Here is an 18,002-nt window from a genome sequence, read left to right on the forward strand (position 1 = left end):
CGGTGCACACACACCATTTGAATAGCAATGGTCATTAAGTGGGGGGGGGGGAGGTGGGGAGGTGCCAGGGCCAGATTTAGGTTTGATGAGGCCCTAAGCTACTGAAGGTAATGGGGCCCTTTATATGCCCAGCTGTCCTTTGTCAACAACAAATTATCGCTGTATTTTGTGTTGAATATATGCTATACGGTAATTTATGGACCTAAGAGGTATCTAAAGCCATTTGCACATAACAAAATATGTATTTTATCAAAGTAATTGTTGAACTGAAATACAATTAAGAAGTACATTGATATTGAAATAATTATCTAACTTAAAATGATTTTTTATTTATAACAATTATTTTATTTTTATTTTTTTCTTATATTTTGGAAATGTACATCCAGTTGTTTATTCCTTGAATTTTTTTTTTTGAGGGGGCCGCAAGAGAGTGGGCCCTAAGCTACAGCTTGTTTAGCTTATACGTAAATCCGGCACTGGCAGGTCCCCTCCAATATTTTATTGTAGGGGGTGGAGGCGGCAAAGTGACCTCGGCCTCTAGGATATGGTTCCTAGGGTGGCACGCGTTCTGGCAGGCAGGCAGGCATACATACATGCACTTCATCCTATGGGGAGGTTTGGGGCATGTGCCGAGTGTCCTGAGAGGCACACCCTCCCGCACCTCTTGACGCGCGCGAGGAAGATTCTGGCGCCAAACCTGCAGGGCGCTTGGCCCTGGCCAATCGCGACGACTATGGGGGAAGCAGCCCGGGCGCCCCCAGGGCGCTGCCAGGTGGACGGGGCGGCGCGCGCGCGCGTGGCGCACGTCACACCTTCGCATCCCCCCCCCCCCCGCGCGCGGCAGTGGTACATCCTTGCGTCTCCCCCCGGCGGCTGCGGCGCGAGTAGTGCAGTCTGCGGCGCGAGCGCTCTTCCTGGACGGAGCAGCTTTCCCGCAGGCGAGCACAGAGGGAGCGCAGCCCGCGTCGACGCAGCACGTCAAGGCAGCAGCTGAGCGAAGAAGAAGCAGAAGCGGCAGCCCGCCTTGCCAGCCGCGCTTGCTCGCCCGTCCTTCTTCTCCGCCAGGCATGGCGCGGCGAGGTGGGCTCTGGGCGCTGCTGCTGGCGGCGCTCTGCGGCGCGCTGGGCGCCTTCGCCTTGCGGCAGCAGGGCTCCCAGGCGGAGCAGCCCGAAGCGGCAGCCGCCAACCGGCGTCGCCGCCTCAGCCAGGAGGACGGCATCTCCTTCGAGTACCACCGCTACCCGGAGATGCGCGAGGCGATGGTCTCGGTGTGGCTGCAGTGCTCGTCCATCAGCAGGATCTACACCGTGGGCCGCAGCTCCGAGGGCCGGGAGCTGCTGGTCATCGAGCTCTCCGACAACCCGGGCGAGCACGAGCCTGGTAAGGGAAGCCCCTGACGCAGCCCCCCCCCCCGGTAGTGCTGGGGTGGGCTTGGGGGTGTCCTGGGTGGCTCCTCTTTCCTCCACCCCACCGCCCCCATTTTCTCTTTTGCTTTCTCAGGTGGAATAAACAACCTCTCTCCCTTGCAAATTCCTGCCTTGTTTCTCAGCACTGAGGTCACCGTGATCCCCTTGATGGCGGTGGGTCTATTCCGGGGATCATGACCTCATGCTGGAAGGAGAGTTAGGAGACCTTTGAAATCCTGGCCATGGTGACCCCCTTTTATGGCAGCGAGGGTACAATGTGCTGTCTTCCCAGTATGGTACAATGTGCTGTGTTCCCAGTACGGTTACGTGCGTGCGCAGACCTGGAGACGCATGCAACGGATGCTATGGTGATAATGATAATCTTTCCTGGTAACCAGGCTTTGAGGATCTCTGCCTACACCTTCGCAGCCATGTTTTTGACTTGGCTTAGTGGGCTGGCTGAGCTGCTTGTGTCATGGCAGAGGCCACGTGCGGCGCATTTCACTGTGGAATGGCTTTGGATGGGCAGCTGAAATCTTCCTGGTTTAAGGGAATTAGTTGGGAAAAAGATTCATCTGTGCCAGCCATTTTGAGAGGGGGAAGAGAAGCAGGTAGAGAGCCATTTGGCTGTATAGTTTCTTATAGGCTTGAATCTCCAGATGTCATTGAAGCTGGCCCTCCCATAATCTTCCACCACTGGCCATGCTAGTTGGGATTGATGGGAACTGGAGTCTTAACTACACCTGGAGAGCCACAGGTTTCTAATCCCTGTTATAGATCAAGGTACCAGCGGGTGGCGCTGTGGGTAAAACCTCAGCGCCTAGGACCTGCCGATCGTCAGGTCAGCGGTTCAAATCCCCGCGGCAGAGTGCGCTCCTGTTGCTCGGTCCCAGCGCCTGCCAACATAGCAGTTCGAAAGCACCCCCGGGTGCAAGTAGATAAATAGGGACCACTTACTAGTGGGAAGGTAAACGGCGTTTCCGTGTGCTGTGCTGGCTCGCCAGATGCAGCTTGTCACGCTGGCCACGTGACCCGGAAGTGTCTGCGGACAGCGCTGGCTCCTGGCCTCTTAAGTGAGATGGGCGCACAACCCTAGAGTCGGACACGACTGGCCCGTATGGTCAGGGGTACCTTTACCTTTACCTTTACCAGCCACATGTCAGGTTGCATAGGAAGGCCTCTGTCTACAGTCTTTAAAGAGCCAGTAGCCATTGATGGAAAGAAAGCCGTATATGTACCATGACTTGGAAGAGACTAGCTCCATCTCCTTCTGTCTCTCTCTTCACACATGCGTACACACACACACACACACACACACACACACGTTAAAAGTGTGACACGGTTCCTCCTATTCAGAGAAATGCTTCTCCACAACAGCTGCTTGATGCAGTATCAGTAGTAGCTAAAATTTCTCTGAATACATGAATCGGTCAAATAATACCCATGCTGGTGCTGCCAGGTTCCATGGTGGCACACAGTGGCCAACAATATTTACCATACAGTCTGGCTGGTAAGGAAATAGGTTCACACAAAAAGTTATTTATTTGCTTAGTGATTTGTAGCCTGTTTTTCTGTCAAAACAATTCACAAAGTGGAACAAAGTGACAGAATTGTGACATCCTCCTGCAACTTCAAGATATTTACTTTTTTAGTGACAACCATACCCATTGAAATATTGACCTCTCTCTCCCATCTTCCAGTAGCCTGTGGGTGCCTTGACACAGGAGGGAGACCAGCTCATTCATTCTAGGGCAATGTAGTGTCATATAACCAGCAACAAAACTACTCCCAACTAAACTCTCACCCTCATAGGGTTGTATTCTATACCGGTTCAGTGTCTCACACTGAGTGGTACTGAACAACTTTGAAATGAACAAAAGCATTACAACTCAGATTCTCACTTCGGACAGCAAAAACTACGCAACAAGGCTGGCTCAAGACATTTTGGTACCTGGGGCAAACCACAAAATGGCACCTCCCTCCCCATGAAGGAAGAGGTGGGGAGTAAAGATCTACTGTACATCCAAATCAGCTACCCTATGGGTCCTGCCACCTGAGGCAGTCACCTCACCTTGCCTCATGGGTGGGCCAGTCCTGCTACCCAATATTACATCACTTCTTTCTCCTACTTGGATAATACATTCCACAGCACAAACTCAAAGAGGTTGGTGCCCTCATGCAAACTCCAAAGGTTTGCACTGTAGTGTGGCAGCAAGCCAGATAGCCATAGATGTTTTTACTATCCTCCTCCTAGAATCAGCAATGAAGTGCTGGCTGGTTGGCATCTAGGAACAGAGTGGGCAAGCAGATGGAATGGCCCAGGAGCTCTCACCAGCAGCAGCAGTTAAAAAAAACCAAAAACAGAGCAGGTCAGCATCCTATTAGTTGTTGAAAACAGAGATCCTGCAAATATCAAAGCTGCATGAATCAACACATGGGGCAACAGGCAATATAGCAATAGAAGTATAATGACGAGATACCATATGAATGAAAACATTTCCATTTGCCATAGCTTTTGCTGTCTGCCATGGTAGAATGTGGACTTTTTGACCACTTGATTGTTATTTATTGTATTTAAAGTTTTCAGTGGCATTACATACTCTGCATTGTATTTTATTATTTGCTTTGAGGTGCCAGCATAACAGGGGGGATATAATTATTTAATCAGGAAATAATGAACATACGATTGTCATAAGTCATACTTGCCAAACGAATAGCTAGACCTCTGACAGCATCAAAAGATTCTGATGATAGATGCATACACCAGGCAACAGCGATGATGAATTCTAGAATATCTCTCTTACTGCAAGATAGAGCAAATGATAGAATGACACTCAGGATTATACATTGACTGATGAGCACCAGCTGTATAAGAATTAATCGAGTTAATTAGGAAATCATTGTATAATAACGGATAACTTCTTCTGTTTTAAAAGCCCTAGGACACTGGGAAACCAATGTGGATTTCTTCCTTGCTTGTACCCTTGAATTATGCCAAGGCTCTGGATTAGGTTCTATTCACTTCAAAGGGACATCAGAGTTTATAGATGACCTTATTTGTTGGCCACAGACAATGTCCTGGTTTGCAGCTTTATTTTGAAAAGCTTTCTGAGCTCTTGGGGATGGGAAGCTTGAGGTTAATTGTTCTGCTCCTTTTATGATTTTTCATGACATCAGTTCTGTGAGAGCCAGTGCTTAGAGTCTGTATGGAGCATGACATATGACAAGGCAGGGTTCGTCTTCTTGACTTCAGATCTATTATCCCTCAAACTAGCATTTCAAAGGGAAGCTGCCCATTGGCTACTGTGTCGCTTTTAGGAGAGGACAGTTTTTATGATGTCCATAAATGGAAATGCTGGGTCATGTTAACAATATTTGTGAATGGTGAAAATTGTGTTAGGCTGCAGTCTTGTATCTATTTATTTGGAAATAAATCCTATCGAACTTCATGAGTATTTCATGAGCTTATTTTTGAGTAGACATGTACGGGATTGTTAATGCGTATGTTAATGTGTGAAACTTATTATGTAGTAAGTCTGGGATGGGAGTTGGAATATCATTCTTGTTGAAGCAGTGCTCCTGCTGTCTTTGTCGTCAGCAAGTTGCCTGCTGACATACTGTAATTGTATTGTACTGAAGTACATGGACATATGGAGGCTGAAAAATCTTGGTTGTGATGGGTCTGACATTAAAAAAAAAGCACAACAGAATGTTTGATATTTAGCATTCCTGTTAAAGCAACCAAACATGTCTCATAATCTAAAAGATAAAAAGAGGCTCAGCACTTTCTAAAATTAGTAAACAAGTGCTTTTAGCTATAAACTAAGATTTAGGCTTGCAATATATCAGGAAATAGGAATAAAAAACAAAATAAAATGGATTATACAGCCTCCATGGTATCATCAATGGTACTGATGGACACGTCTCAAAGAACTAATACTATGGCACTAGTCTGCATAAATTAGAGCAAGACTCAGAAGCTGCTCTGCTGCTTTTTTGTGGTAAAGCTACAGAATGTACCAATTGTCCTTCATTGCCTGGAAAACCCAAGTCTTCAAAAGTTTTCTTTTCGTTCTTCCTAGGAAAACCTTGGCTCACCTTAAGATTCAGCCACATGTTCTGTCAAGCCAAAATAGTTCTTAGCTGCTAGCACGGCTTAATCTTTGTTTGGTTGTGTGTGCCTTTGAAAATTCCCAAAGCTGTACCCCTTCTAAGCTGAGCAACAGAATGATTTGACTTTTTAATTTGCCAAAGCTTTATTTTTATTAGAAACTCAGTGTCTTTATACCAAGAGATCAGTGAATTAACCTTGGGTTTTGTGAATAGAGGCTTGATTGTGAGAACTCCCGAATCTATTGGGAGAACAGTGTGGGAGTGATGAATACTGCAAGTGTCAAGAGCTAAGGAAGACATTGAAGGGAAGGAAAAGATCAGGAAGAAAACCTGCTTAGGACCATATGTTTGTGAAACATGCACACCATGTAAGGATGAAGGGGGGGGGGACCTGTTTCAAGTATGTGTGTATGTGCACACACATATTTAAAGGGAAATATTCCACAAAACAGCTTATAACATGTTTAAAAATACAAATCCAGGCTTATAAAACTGCTTAGAAACATACAGCAAAACAATAAAATCAAAGCTCAGTAACAGCAGCAATGACTTATCCACACTCCACTAAAAAGCCTCCATTTAGGACCCTTCCCTGCCCATTTTATCCCCCCCCCCCTTTGAATTTTTGATAGTATTTCAAATATACATTCCAAGATGTCACTGGTATCTAGTCTGGATGTTATACAAAACAGAAAAGGCAGTGGTCTGTGACTCATATTTCTGCTATTCTCATCCCTGCTGAAATTATATGAAGTATGAACTTGTGGGTCTTGTCTCTGAGGAGTTCTATAGGGGTTGGGTTCATGAAGGTTGGAGCCCCCCCCCCCAAGTGAGAAAGTTATAATAACAAGGCACAAGGCACTACTTCATTACAGGCTGAATGCAGTTATGCAGAAGACTTAGCTGCATTTAAATAATTTCTGTACATTAAAGTGTTTCAGCTTGTCAATTAACCATCATACAATCATGTTAAAAACCTGTGTCGTTGTGGGTTCCTCGTTGTACTCAACATTTCCAGGTTACTTCTTCTACATGATTTTGCACTTTAGGGGCATCGCACCATATTTTGGAGCCGAGGAAGTGGCTGAGAATTATGTTGCATGTTAAGAGCCTAGCAATCCCTTTGCTAGCACAAACCATGGCAGTTTCAAAAGATTTCTGCCAGCACAAGAATTGGGTCAGCCTAGGTCTTCATACAAAACCATGGAAATGGCATTTGAACCTGAGGGGAGATTGCCACTTTGAAGGTAAGATTTGAACTTGGGACTGTCACTTACCAGAGAAGATAGCTTGTAGATGCAACTACAGTAGTACCTTGGGTTACCGACACTTCAGGTTACAGACTCCGCTAACCCAGAAATAGCACCATGGGTTAAGAACTTTGCTTCAGGATGAGAACAGAAATCATGCTCTGGCAGCGCGGCGGCAGCAGGAGACCCCGTTAGCGGAAGCGCACCTCAGGTTAAGAACAGTTTCAGGTTAAGAACGGACCTCCAGAACGAATTAAGTTCGTAACCCGAGGTACCACTGTATGGCTGTCTTTAGATTCTTGCACCCGGCTCAGCTATTTCAGGAGATGCTGAAGTCAGATTAGAAGGTCAGTTTTCACAAAACTTATTCTAGTTACATTTTTAAAAGTGGTTTAAAAAAGTAGTTATATCCCACCTGGGACACGGGTGGTGCTGTGGGTTAAACCACAGAGCCTAGGACTTGCTGATCAGAAGGTCGGCGGTTTGAATCCCCGCGACGGGGTGAGCTCCCGTTGCTCGGTCCCTTCTCCTGCTAACCTAGCAGTTCAAAAGCACGTCAAAGTGCAAGTAGATAAATAGGTACTGCTCCGGCGGGAAGGTAAACGGTGTTTCCGTGTGCTGCTCTGGTTCACCAGAAGCGGCTTAGTCCTGCTGGCCACATGACCCGGAAGTTGTGTGCCGGCTCCCTTGGCCAATAAAGCGAGATGAGCGCCACCACCCCAGAGTCGGCCACGACTGGACCTAATGGTCAGGGGTCCTTTACCTTACATCCCACCTTGTTTCTAGAATAACAATAGGCACACTTAGAACATACATTTAAAGCATTGTGATACTACTTTAAACATTCATGGCTTCCCCCAAAGGATTCTGAGTGTTTGCTAAGGGTGCTGAGAATTGTTAGGAAACCATCTGTTCCCTTACAGTTCCCTGTGAAGCGGGATTGGTCATTATACTACTCTGGGAATTGCATTTCTGGAAGGGGAACAGGGGTCTTCCACCAGCCCTCAGCACACTTTTCAAACTAAAGCTCCCGTAATTCTTCGGGGGAACCAGAGACTATTTAAATGGTATCATAGTGCTTTCACTGTTTGATGTAAACGTGGCCAATAGGTTAAGTACTCTCTGGAAGGCCGGTAATTTTGTTAGACTGATAAGTTAACAAATCTGGTCAGCTGTTGCAGTCATATATAATGCACATGTCTTCTGTCTGAGTGCATACTTCAGGGAGCTTAGATTTCATAAACAAGCTATACATACATATATATATATATATATATATATATATATATATATATATACAGTATGGGTTTATGTTCTTAATCGTCTTGCAAAACTTAGAAAGCACAAATTAATACAGTTGTTGGTCTTCTGTTTGATTTATTGAATGACACTGAATAAGAATGCTGCTTGTTAAATATTGTGACCTATGCTGATTCTTGGAGGAGGTCTGAAAAAGGAAGAGGCTTAGCCTGCCTGCTAAAACTTATGGCGTATAGATCTATGCCTCACTTTGTGAATATGCATATGAGCATATTTTGTTTCATGTATATCAAGCTGAACTTTGAGACGATCATTTAGGCCTTAAAGTGAGCCTCAATTGTTCATTGGCAACAGAGGCTTGCTATCACCACCAAGCAGCTGACTGCGCTACAAAGTTCCCTAGTAGGGACTCCATTGTACACCGAACCCCCTACCAAAAGCAGATCTTGAAGTTGGCATGAATCAGCTGATTGGCGGTGACTTCAAGCAACACTTGAATCAGCTTGGCTCATCCTTTTGGGCAAGGGGAAAATGAATCACCTGACAGCATGGTGAAGTCAGGTGGTTGACAGGTGGGTGCCTACCCCCACCCCACCTGCAAGAGTGGCCCACTGTGGGTGAAGGAACCCAGGAACTCAGGAACCCATGATCTGGCTGCTGGATAGAAAAGTTTCAAAGATAAAAATTGCATCGGACTGAGCTGCAGTTTATACATGGGATTTTTTTTTTTTTAAAAAAAGACGCAATCTCAGACATATTTGAAAGGTAATATTGCATCGTATTATAGCGGGACCAAGAAATTGAACCCTGGATGAGGTTGTGCAAATGAAAGGGCAGGACCATACATAGAGGGCCGTAGAGTCAATTTCAGTGACTGAAGTCACTAGGGGTGAAGAAAGCAGATGGAGAGAAACATGTTGAGATATTGATTAGATTGCACAGGCAACTAATCTGATTTCCAGAAGGCATCCCAATCCCAGGAAAACAAGAAGTTACCTTATACAGACCATTGGTCTATCTAGCTCAGAGCTGTCAATAGTATACTAATTGTCAGCAGCTCTCAAGGGTTGCAGGCAGGAGTCTCTCTCAGCTACACCCAGAGATGCTGGGGATTGAACCTTGGACTTTCTGCATGTAAAACTGGTGCCCTTTCCTAAATATTTCTACCAGTGTTTTGTGTGCCAGAATAAAGTTACTTTAGGGTTGGCACAATTGGACACGGCTCTAGAATATTGCTGTTGAAACACCATGTCCTCCAGAGGACTAATGGACTGGTGTCATTCATAGATAGATAGATAGTTTTAACATTTTCCATAACATCCATATTTTATATCTTTTTTTTACAACTTCATTTAACCTTCAGGCTAAATTTCTAAAATCATGGGGTCAAGTATGCTTCCCCACTTTAATTCTGACCACCCTTTTAATATACTCCAGGGTGGTCTTTTAGCTCGCCACTGCTTGTTAGTTAATAGAGGTTTACTCAGCAGATATTAAAATAAAATACAGTGTGTTCACACTCTTTGTAGCTTGTAGAAAACTTCCTGTAGCTTACCACAGCTGGGATGGACCTAATGGACTGGTGTCTTGAATTAGTTGTAAGAAAAGTTTTTCTTTCTAAAAAAAAAACCCTCAACAACATAAAACCCTTTATTTAAATACCCTACAAAGTATACATTAGAGACAAGAATAGTTCTCCAGGAACAGATCTGGCTTATTGTGTCATTCTTTTAAAAGTATCTTGGCAAATCTTGAAAACCAATTATGCACTTAAAAAAATACAGAGTGGCTTTTTTCCTAGACTCTTCTCCTAGAGCTGCTAAATGTTAAAAATGGGAGAATGCCAGCTTTTGCTTGGCCAAAAGTCTTTGATGGTTTATTGAATGCTAGCAAAGTATAATAGGTTTTTTTTGTGAAAAATGTAACTGGATTACAGAGTTCCTATTTACTGTGCCCTTTCTCAGAGATAAGTAAAACAAAAACGTAGACCTCAGGAACAAGTTGCCCCACAACACCTTGTCTGGAGAACTTACATGATCACAGGCTATATCTTGATTGGAATTTGCTAAATGTAGTTTTGATGCTGCAGCTCATTTTGACCAACGATATAAAGGGGTCATATAAGCTGTAGTTTCCATTGCCTCACAAAAAAGTAATAAGTAATAAGCTGTCTTACTCCTCCGTATCGATGTTGTTTCTCTGTAATAAATGGTTTGTGTCTTCCTTTTGCTAATCGGATCAAAGCATGACTGATGACTTAAATTATCTCATCTGGATTCTTCACAGCATTGCATTTCACACCAGCAACATGAATCACAGCAATTGAGGCAGGTGATGTGCAAGAAAAGAGGAGAGTGACTTATCTATAGCATACTGCATTGCCTAGATAATGTAAGGCTCCTCATGGCAGAGGACCCAGAAATTGTAAGGATATGCATGTGGGGATATGTAGGGAGTTTCCATGTCCTAGTGGTTCAAAAGTCAAATGCTGCCTTAGTCTGGAGGGTTGTTACTTTTGGCAGTCTTCCCTGGGATGCCTGGATTAAGTTATGATTCTGAAAACCTACAACATAAAGTGGCTTGGGACTATGTTGTCTGAAACAATTGCATCTTTGCTGTGTCCTTTCCTTGGCATCATTCTCACATTCTGAAGTAATATGCTAAATTATATTAAGTTGTCATGCACAAGGCACGAGAGGCTCAAAGCAATTTATTTATTTTAAAATTATTTTTATTTGCCATTCTCTGGCAGTTTGTGGTACCACTACATTTTCCATGTTGTTCACTTATTGTTATCTTTGATTACTTTTTATTCTGACTTCCTCTGGTGGTAACTGACAAGAGCCCTGTTGGATCAGTCCAGCATCCTGTTTCATACTGTGGCCAACCAGAGGCCTTTGGGAAGCCCATATAAAGCAGACCATGAAAGCAATAGCTCTTGTCTGGTGTTCCCAGCAAATAGTAATTTGTAGGCATACTGCCTAGGAATCAGAGGCAGGCAGTGACTTTAACTAGAGTTGTAGAATCTGATTACAATTTGGTCAGTCCTGGCCCTTGTACCATGGATGGTTTCCATGCTCAGTTGCTTTTCTTGGTGAGAAAATAGAGATGACGACTGTATACACATTCTCCTTCTTTTGACGGATTCTGCTGTAATCTACAGCCTTCTCCCTCTCCGAAGCCCAAGCGTGGTGAAATGGAACATAGCAGCAGTCAAACAGCATCATTCCTGATACAGCTGTTGCGGCTCAGATATTTCTTGGTACTTATAAATAGTGGCATTCAGTTGTATGTCATTTTTATTCACCTAGCTACAGAAATTCCATGTGCATACAACAATGTTTTGTTCTGCTGTAGTTATCTGGCTTGCACGTCAGTGAAAATTAGGCATGCCTGAAGCTAGTGTGTGTTTTAAAAACTAGAATCTAGTTACTAGGTGTTGGCTTATTTAGCATTCTTCAGTGTTTGAAATGAGTTGATCTCACTTGGTGCGGAGCACAAGGGGTCGGCTTTCTATTAAATGTAGCGCTTAAGCATGGGGCAATAATCCTGCCATTTGGCATAAATATACGACAAATACAGTTTCAGTCAAAACCAGAACCCAAGTAAAATGCTTTGGAGTGTCTTCAGCAAAGGGGGAAAAAAAAAGATTCTGCAGACTGAAAGCCACATGCTTTGCAATTGGTTGATCAACATGTCCACCAGTAGTTTTTCATCATCATCTACTTTTAACATGTTGGCACTGTCTGACTTCCCCATCATAATTCTGAGCACCTTACCTGACATGCATTTGTATTGCTCTACCTCTAGAGCAGTGTGGACGTGGGTTGCACTGTGGGTTAACCCACAGAGCCTAGGACTTGCCGATCAGAAGGTCGGTGGTTCAAATCCCCGTGACGGGGTGAGCTCCTGTTGCTCGGTCCCTGCTCCTGCCAACCTAGCAGTTCGAAAGCACGTCAAGTGCAAGTAGATAAATAGGTACCGCTCCGGCGTGAAGGTAAACGGCGTTTCCGTGCGCTGCTCTGGTTCACCAGAAGCGGCTTAGTCATGCTGGCCACATGACCCGGAAGCTGTATGCCAGCTCCCTCGGCCAATAAAGCGAGATGAGCGCCGCAGCCCCAGAGTCGGCCACAACTGGACCTAATGGTCAGGGTTCCCTTTACCTTTACCTCTAGCTGAACCAATCACTGGAATGTGGCCCTCAAGCTGAAAAAGGTCCTCCCCCCGGTATATGTGATGGAGGGCATTTCCATATCAACATATGGTATCTTCATTGTAAGGGAAGCTGCAGGCAAGGTGTTTGAAATAAAGGATCTGTATGTGCTGTGGAGCTTTAATGCCAAAAGAGGCACTTAAAGTAAGGAACACTTGGCAACTCTCTTAGGAAGTAAGCTGGTGCAGAAGGACAAAGAACGAGTCCTTTGGGGTTATCTTAAAATGTCTGAAAATTACATGTGAGTAAAATTTAAACATGACTCAAGAAGATATATTCCAAAGGTCTGTATGGGATGTTACAACAGCTGAGGGGCTTGAATATTCATGTGATATTATTGTGCTCTCCAATGTGGGGTTTGGGGCTGCACTTTGACCGTTTCTGCTACAATCAAAGCACTTAAGCAAACTCCCTTTCCCCCAAATCTCTTGTAATATCTAAATAATCTTTTACTCACTTAAATTCCCCAGCGATTCAAAGGGCCTTGTTGAGTTCAGCTTACAGCAACATTTTTCTTTCTCGCTGGTGAAGCCATAAAAATGTGCATGCTGAGTACTTTTTAATGAAGGGGTTTTTTTTAAGGGAATGGGTGTATTTCCTGCATTTGGCAATAAATGTCAGTTTAATTTACAAAAAGTTGTAAAATGTTTTGGAAGTGCACTGGAATCTCTACCTTTAAAGGGATGCTTTTTCAAAACAAAAAAGATGTTAGCAAATAATTGGCTCAAAGAAAAAGAAAGGCTGCCATTTTAAGAAAGTGCTTTAACATTATTTTTAAAGATGCTTGTGGGTTCATCCAAAGGTTTTATCTTTTGCAGTTATTTTTTAAATTGATGGAAAACAGAGATACTTGGATCTGTGAAAATTCCAAGATGTATACAGATGTTCACGCAAACATTTTCATTAAACAAGACAAGATATAGTGAACATATTTGTTGTTTATAGTGGCTTCAAAAATCGGTGCTTCAAATACGACCATGTTGCTATTTTACAGACTACCATTCAGGTTAACAGAAGAGATAAGCATGATTATATGCATCAATTTGAATTGACTTCTGTGGCCTATTTATTTGCTATTGTAATTGTAGGAATGTTGATGCTACAGTGTAACATCTTGTTTTGGTGTGTTACAATATACTGGATTGTTCCTCCAATAGATAGTAAACTTAATAGAGGCTAATAAAAGAATCACTTTAAATTAAAGGAACTCTGTGCCAAAGAGAGATAAGTATCTTACTTGGAAAATTCCTCCTTGTGTGGTAAATAGCACCCATGCAGAGCTACACTAGAACTATACAGAAAGTCATCATTTGTTCTAGTGAAGCACTTGGCTCTTAGGCTAAGCTTGTTGCATGGGTTTTAACACTGAAGAGATTCTCTAGAGAAGTTTCTGACCTTGCCAGAAGGATTGGATTCAAAGACTTTATATACTCTTTTCATATTTCCTAGGATTTCCCCAAGCAGCATGTTGTAAAAACATTATTGAACCTCTTCAAACATTGGGAGTATCAGTGCTAGAAGGAAAAAGGGGTGGGAGTAAGAGAAGATGGAGACTAACATGAAGGGTTGTGTGTGTGTGTGTGTGTGTGTGTGTGTTTAGGTGAAGGTGAAAGAAGAGGACTGGAAATTTTCCTTCAACACTTTTTCAAGAATCCTGGAGCCTTTCTCCTTCAAACTGTTTGACGGTGAAATGAGAGCCTTGGAAGGTGGTAGATGACAAAGACTGGGTGGCCGCCTCTCAGGGGTGATGTAGTGGTGGATTTTGTCCTTTGGCACAGGTTTGACTAAATTGGGTTTCCCAAACTATTGTTTCACATCGGTTGCATTAAGTATTCACATATACTGCATTTTAAACTGTATTTTTATTACTTCTTTGATTTATTATATTGTATTTTATTGCATTATAATTTGAATTGTATGGGACTGTGGTATAATAAAATACAATATGTAAGAAATAAAAGAAGCAATAAAACCATTAAAAATCATACGGCATATAGCACAGTACATTACAATTTCCAAAACAGGCAAAAAAATAAAATAAAAATTAAGTGGTCCGCCAAGATCCTTGGCAATTTTCAAGTGGTTCGCAGGGGAGAAAAAGTTTTAGAACCAATGGAACTTCCAGTTTTATGATCTAGCTTGTAAAAAACATGGGGGTCAGAGTGTTTGTTACTCATGACTGCTGTGCAGATTATGTTCGTTTCCCTGAGGCTTTCAAGGCTGCAGCTTTAAAAGATGTAAAAGAAGGTTTCATAATAATAGTTAAACTTGGTGGATTGTGTCCAGTGTTTACTCATTGACTTTTCACTTTCACAACTCCATTCCAGTTGCATTTAATAGAATTTGAGACTCCGCTAATTTGGGAGAATGTGGTTGTACTTGTATACTTACGATATGTTGTGGGACTTTTGTCCAGCTAAGAAAGGTGAGTTATTTCCAGATGGATCTAGAGGCCAAATGAGACATGACATTACAGATTTGTGACTGGATCCTCTCATGATGTGAGCCTTTGTTTCTATAACTCCTAGTAATCTGAATGTGCACCCTTCCAAGTTTAATTTTTGTTTTTGCTTTTCTGTACCTCTGATGTGTTACCGGAGAGCAATATTCTGCCACTATTTTATGTGTTCCCTCGCACCTTGATTCTAAAACAGGAGTGGGAATTCTGTAGCCCTCCAGCTGTAGTTTGACTCTCAACTTCCATTTGCCGCAACCAGCATGACCAATAGCCAGGGTTGGGAGTTGTAGTCCTGCAGCGTATGAAGGGCCAAAGATTCACCACTCCCCCTGTAAAGGTTTCCTTTTGCCTGAGAAAATGAGCAAGTGAGGATCAAGAGCACAGGGCAGCTCAGGTTGTAAGCGTCTCACCAAAACTCTCTCTTGGAAATGGACACAGGAGTAGCCCATAGTGGCAGAATCGCTATTCAGGTGGCATGGGATCTTATATAAGCATGTAACCTTCCTCAGGCTCTCTATTCATCTCTATATATTGTGGATATTTTGTTTTTTTGTTAATGGCATTAGCTGCGAAATTTTCATACCTGAGAGTAGGTCTTCTTGAAGCCAAGTCACGGAGAGTTAGGAGCCTGATTTTTTTGTATGGTGTACTGTGATGCTGGCTGCATTTCCCTCTGCAAACAGACTCTTTCTGTCTCTTTCTGACAGATGGAGCAAATACTTTTTTTCCTGTGGAAAATTTGTGGCACTTGCAGAATCCTTCTCTTCTTTCCCTGCCCTCCCGAGTTTGAGAAGCCCCATTTAAGCCACGCAGAATGTTCCTTCTCTGATTTATGATTTTGCAACAGCTGATATCAGTTCAGCCTCATGTCACAAGGCGTGCCATATGGAAACTGATAACTGCATAAATCTGCATAGGAAAAACGAATTCAGGCTTTCCTCTGAGTAAAATATCTTGAAATGTAGTGTCCTAACACAGGAGAAAATATACCTGGTTGCATTAGTAGTGTTGGAAAAGAGATACTTGGACTCACGCAGGCCCATATGACTTGAAAATCGTGGAACTGTCTGAAATAGAAGTTGCTATGGTTACAGAGAGGATTAGCCGGCTGAGGCTGCTTCCATTGGTCTGCGACTAGCACAAGTTGCTTGTTTGAGTAGCATTAAAATGTTGTCTCCTGCTGCTTTTATGTCAAGACCATCTGGTGTAGGCAGTATTTAAAGGTGCAGCCCTGCTCTGAAAAATGCTGGGCAGCATGGTGTTTTTTTAATTTGTTGTAAATGGAGCTTATGAGGTTCACAGGTTTTCAAAGGGGGCAATGACACCTTAAAAGATTCTCAGTACGTGTATAATAGCAAAACATGCTATAGGCACAGCAAGCTGCCACAGTGCCTTTTATGTTGATTGCACATATATGTACTCCTGTTTATTTCTTGGAGGTGCCACCTGTTCAATCAACTAGTATTTAAAATGTCTTTACATGTAGGAAATCTCTGTATATAAATTATTCTGGTATGTGAAATTTGCTGGCAGTTGAGGAGACAATTTTCGCTGTTGGAGGCAGTATATCTCTGAATGCCAGATCTTGCTTGCGAGCTTCCCATGGGCAAATGGCTGGCCTCTGTGAACAGAACGCCAGAGGAGTAGATGGGCTCTTCTTATAGTTTCAAGATTTTGCTTTAACTGATTCCTTTAGTGTGAGAGATGTTACCTCTTCATGTTTATTTATAAAGATCATACAATTCTTCAACTCTGATTTACATCAGGTGCTTTTGGATTTCCACAGATAACCCACCGCCTTTGCTTTAGTGATTTATGCTATAGCAATTCATTATTCCCAAGAATGTAAAAATAGATTGGTTCCAGTAATATCCCATTCTAAACAAAAGCAGATCCCATCAGATTGCACAGAAAAATGTGCTCTTGGGGCCAAACATTGTGTTATAGATCTTGCACTAGGTGATTTTTCAGGAGGTTAGCATGAGTGTAAGACAACAGAGAATTCAGCCCTCTGCATTGAAACTCAGCCAATTTAAATTCAAATCTTGATGAGAGCAGTACTAGGAAACTGTTATGTAGGGCAGCAGGAATGTGCTTCTTATTTAAATTTTGCTAATACTATACATTGCACGTGCACACTCGATTTTGTCCTAGGTGGTTCGAGTGCGTTGCAGAATGTAAAGTGTTTTCCTGCAGAGGATGCTGCAGCATTGGATAATATCAGATAATGAGCTGGGGGGAGAGATGTGTTTCTTGTGGGCACTTTTTCTCTTCTTCTTCATACCTACCGTATTTTTCGCTCTATAAGACGCACCAGACCACAAGACGCACCAAGTTTTTGGAGGAGGAAAACAAGAAAAAAAATATTCTGAATCTCAGAAGCCAGAACAACAAGAGGGATCGCTGCACAGTGAAAGCAGCAATCCCTCTTGCTGTTCTGACTTCTGGGATAGCTGCACAGCCTGCATTCACTCCATAAGACGCACACACATTTCCCCTTACCTTTTAGGAGGGAAAAAGTGAGTCTTATAGAGCAGAAAATACGGTACTTCATTTGTATGCTTTCATGGTTGCTAGGCCCATTTAGTTTTGTTAAACATTTTTTTTTTTGCTTGGGCAGTTGTGCAACTGAAGAAGAAAGGGGATGGCCCTCCTGCAAGGGCAACCCACCCTTTAACTGAATAATCCTGCCCAGTGTGAGTGGCGACCCATCCTAGGACCTGCTCCATCTCCTGCAGAAAAAAACCTTATCATGGGTTAGTCCAACATTTCGTTTAACTGTGTGACAGGGCAGTTGCGTAATGAAGAGGGGTTTTTATCTGCTTCACTAATCCACAGATTTCTAAGCCTTCCTATTAGAGCTTTGGCTTCAGTGCAGTTTTATTTTTAATTATTTAGAAACACAAGAGTTGCATTCAACACTGTATGAGCAGCATTCCACTCATGCAATGGGACTTCCTCTTCCTTACCCTTAACACCCCTAAGATCTGCTCCAGAGGCTGCAGAGGAGTGCAGGGGGGAGTTCTGTTGTGCAAGCAGAAGTCTATTGTGTGAGCAGAACAGCAGTGTTGGACACAACCCATGGTTTTTAGTCTGCCCGTTGTCTTCATTGTGAAGATAATCATGAAGAAAATAAACTTGTTTGTATGTAAACACTCTTTAGCAAGGAGCAGACCCTCTTGAACAAGTTGGCCCTGGACCCAATGGATTGTGACAACTATTGCCCATTTGAAACAACTCCAGACATTCCTGGATAAAAGTGAAAATCTGGATTCATTTCAGCCTTGGGACTCAGCTACATT

General features: G+C 43.1%; 1 protein-coding gene across 1 annotated transcript in view; it reads left to right on the forward strand.

Annotated features, from left to right (window-relative positions):
* Nucleotides 1–942: 942 nt before the first annotated feature.
* CPE (carboxypeptidase E) overlaps nt 943–18,002 on the forward strand; it is a 65,050-nt gene continuing 47,990 nt past the window's right edge. Inside the window, exon 1 of the mRNA XM_079991416.1 lies at nt 943–1,380. Coding sequence (XP_079847542.1) covers nt 1,068–1,380 — 313 coding nt within the window. The 5' untranslated portion in view covers nt 943–1,067. The remainder of the gene's footprint in view (nt 1,381–18,002) is intronic.

The sequence above is a fragment of the Podarcis cretensis genome, assembly GCF_951804945.1.
Source record: "Podarcis cretensis genome assembly, chromosome: 9".
Taxonomy (NCBI): Eukaryota; Metazoa; Chordata; class Lepidosauria; order Squamata; family Lacertidae; genus Podarcis; species Podarcis cretensis.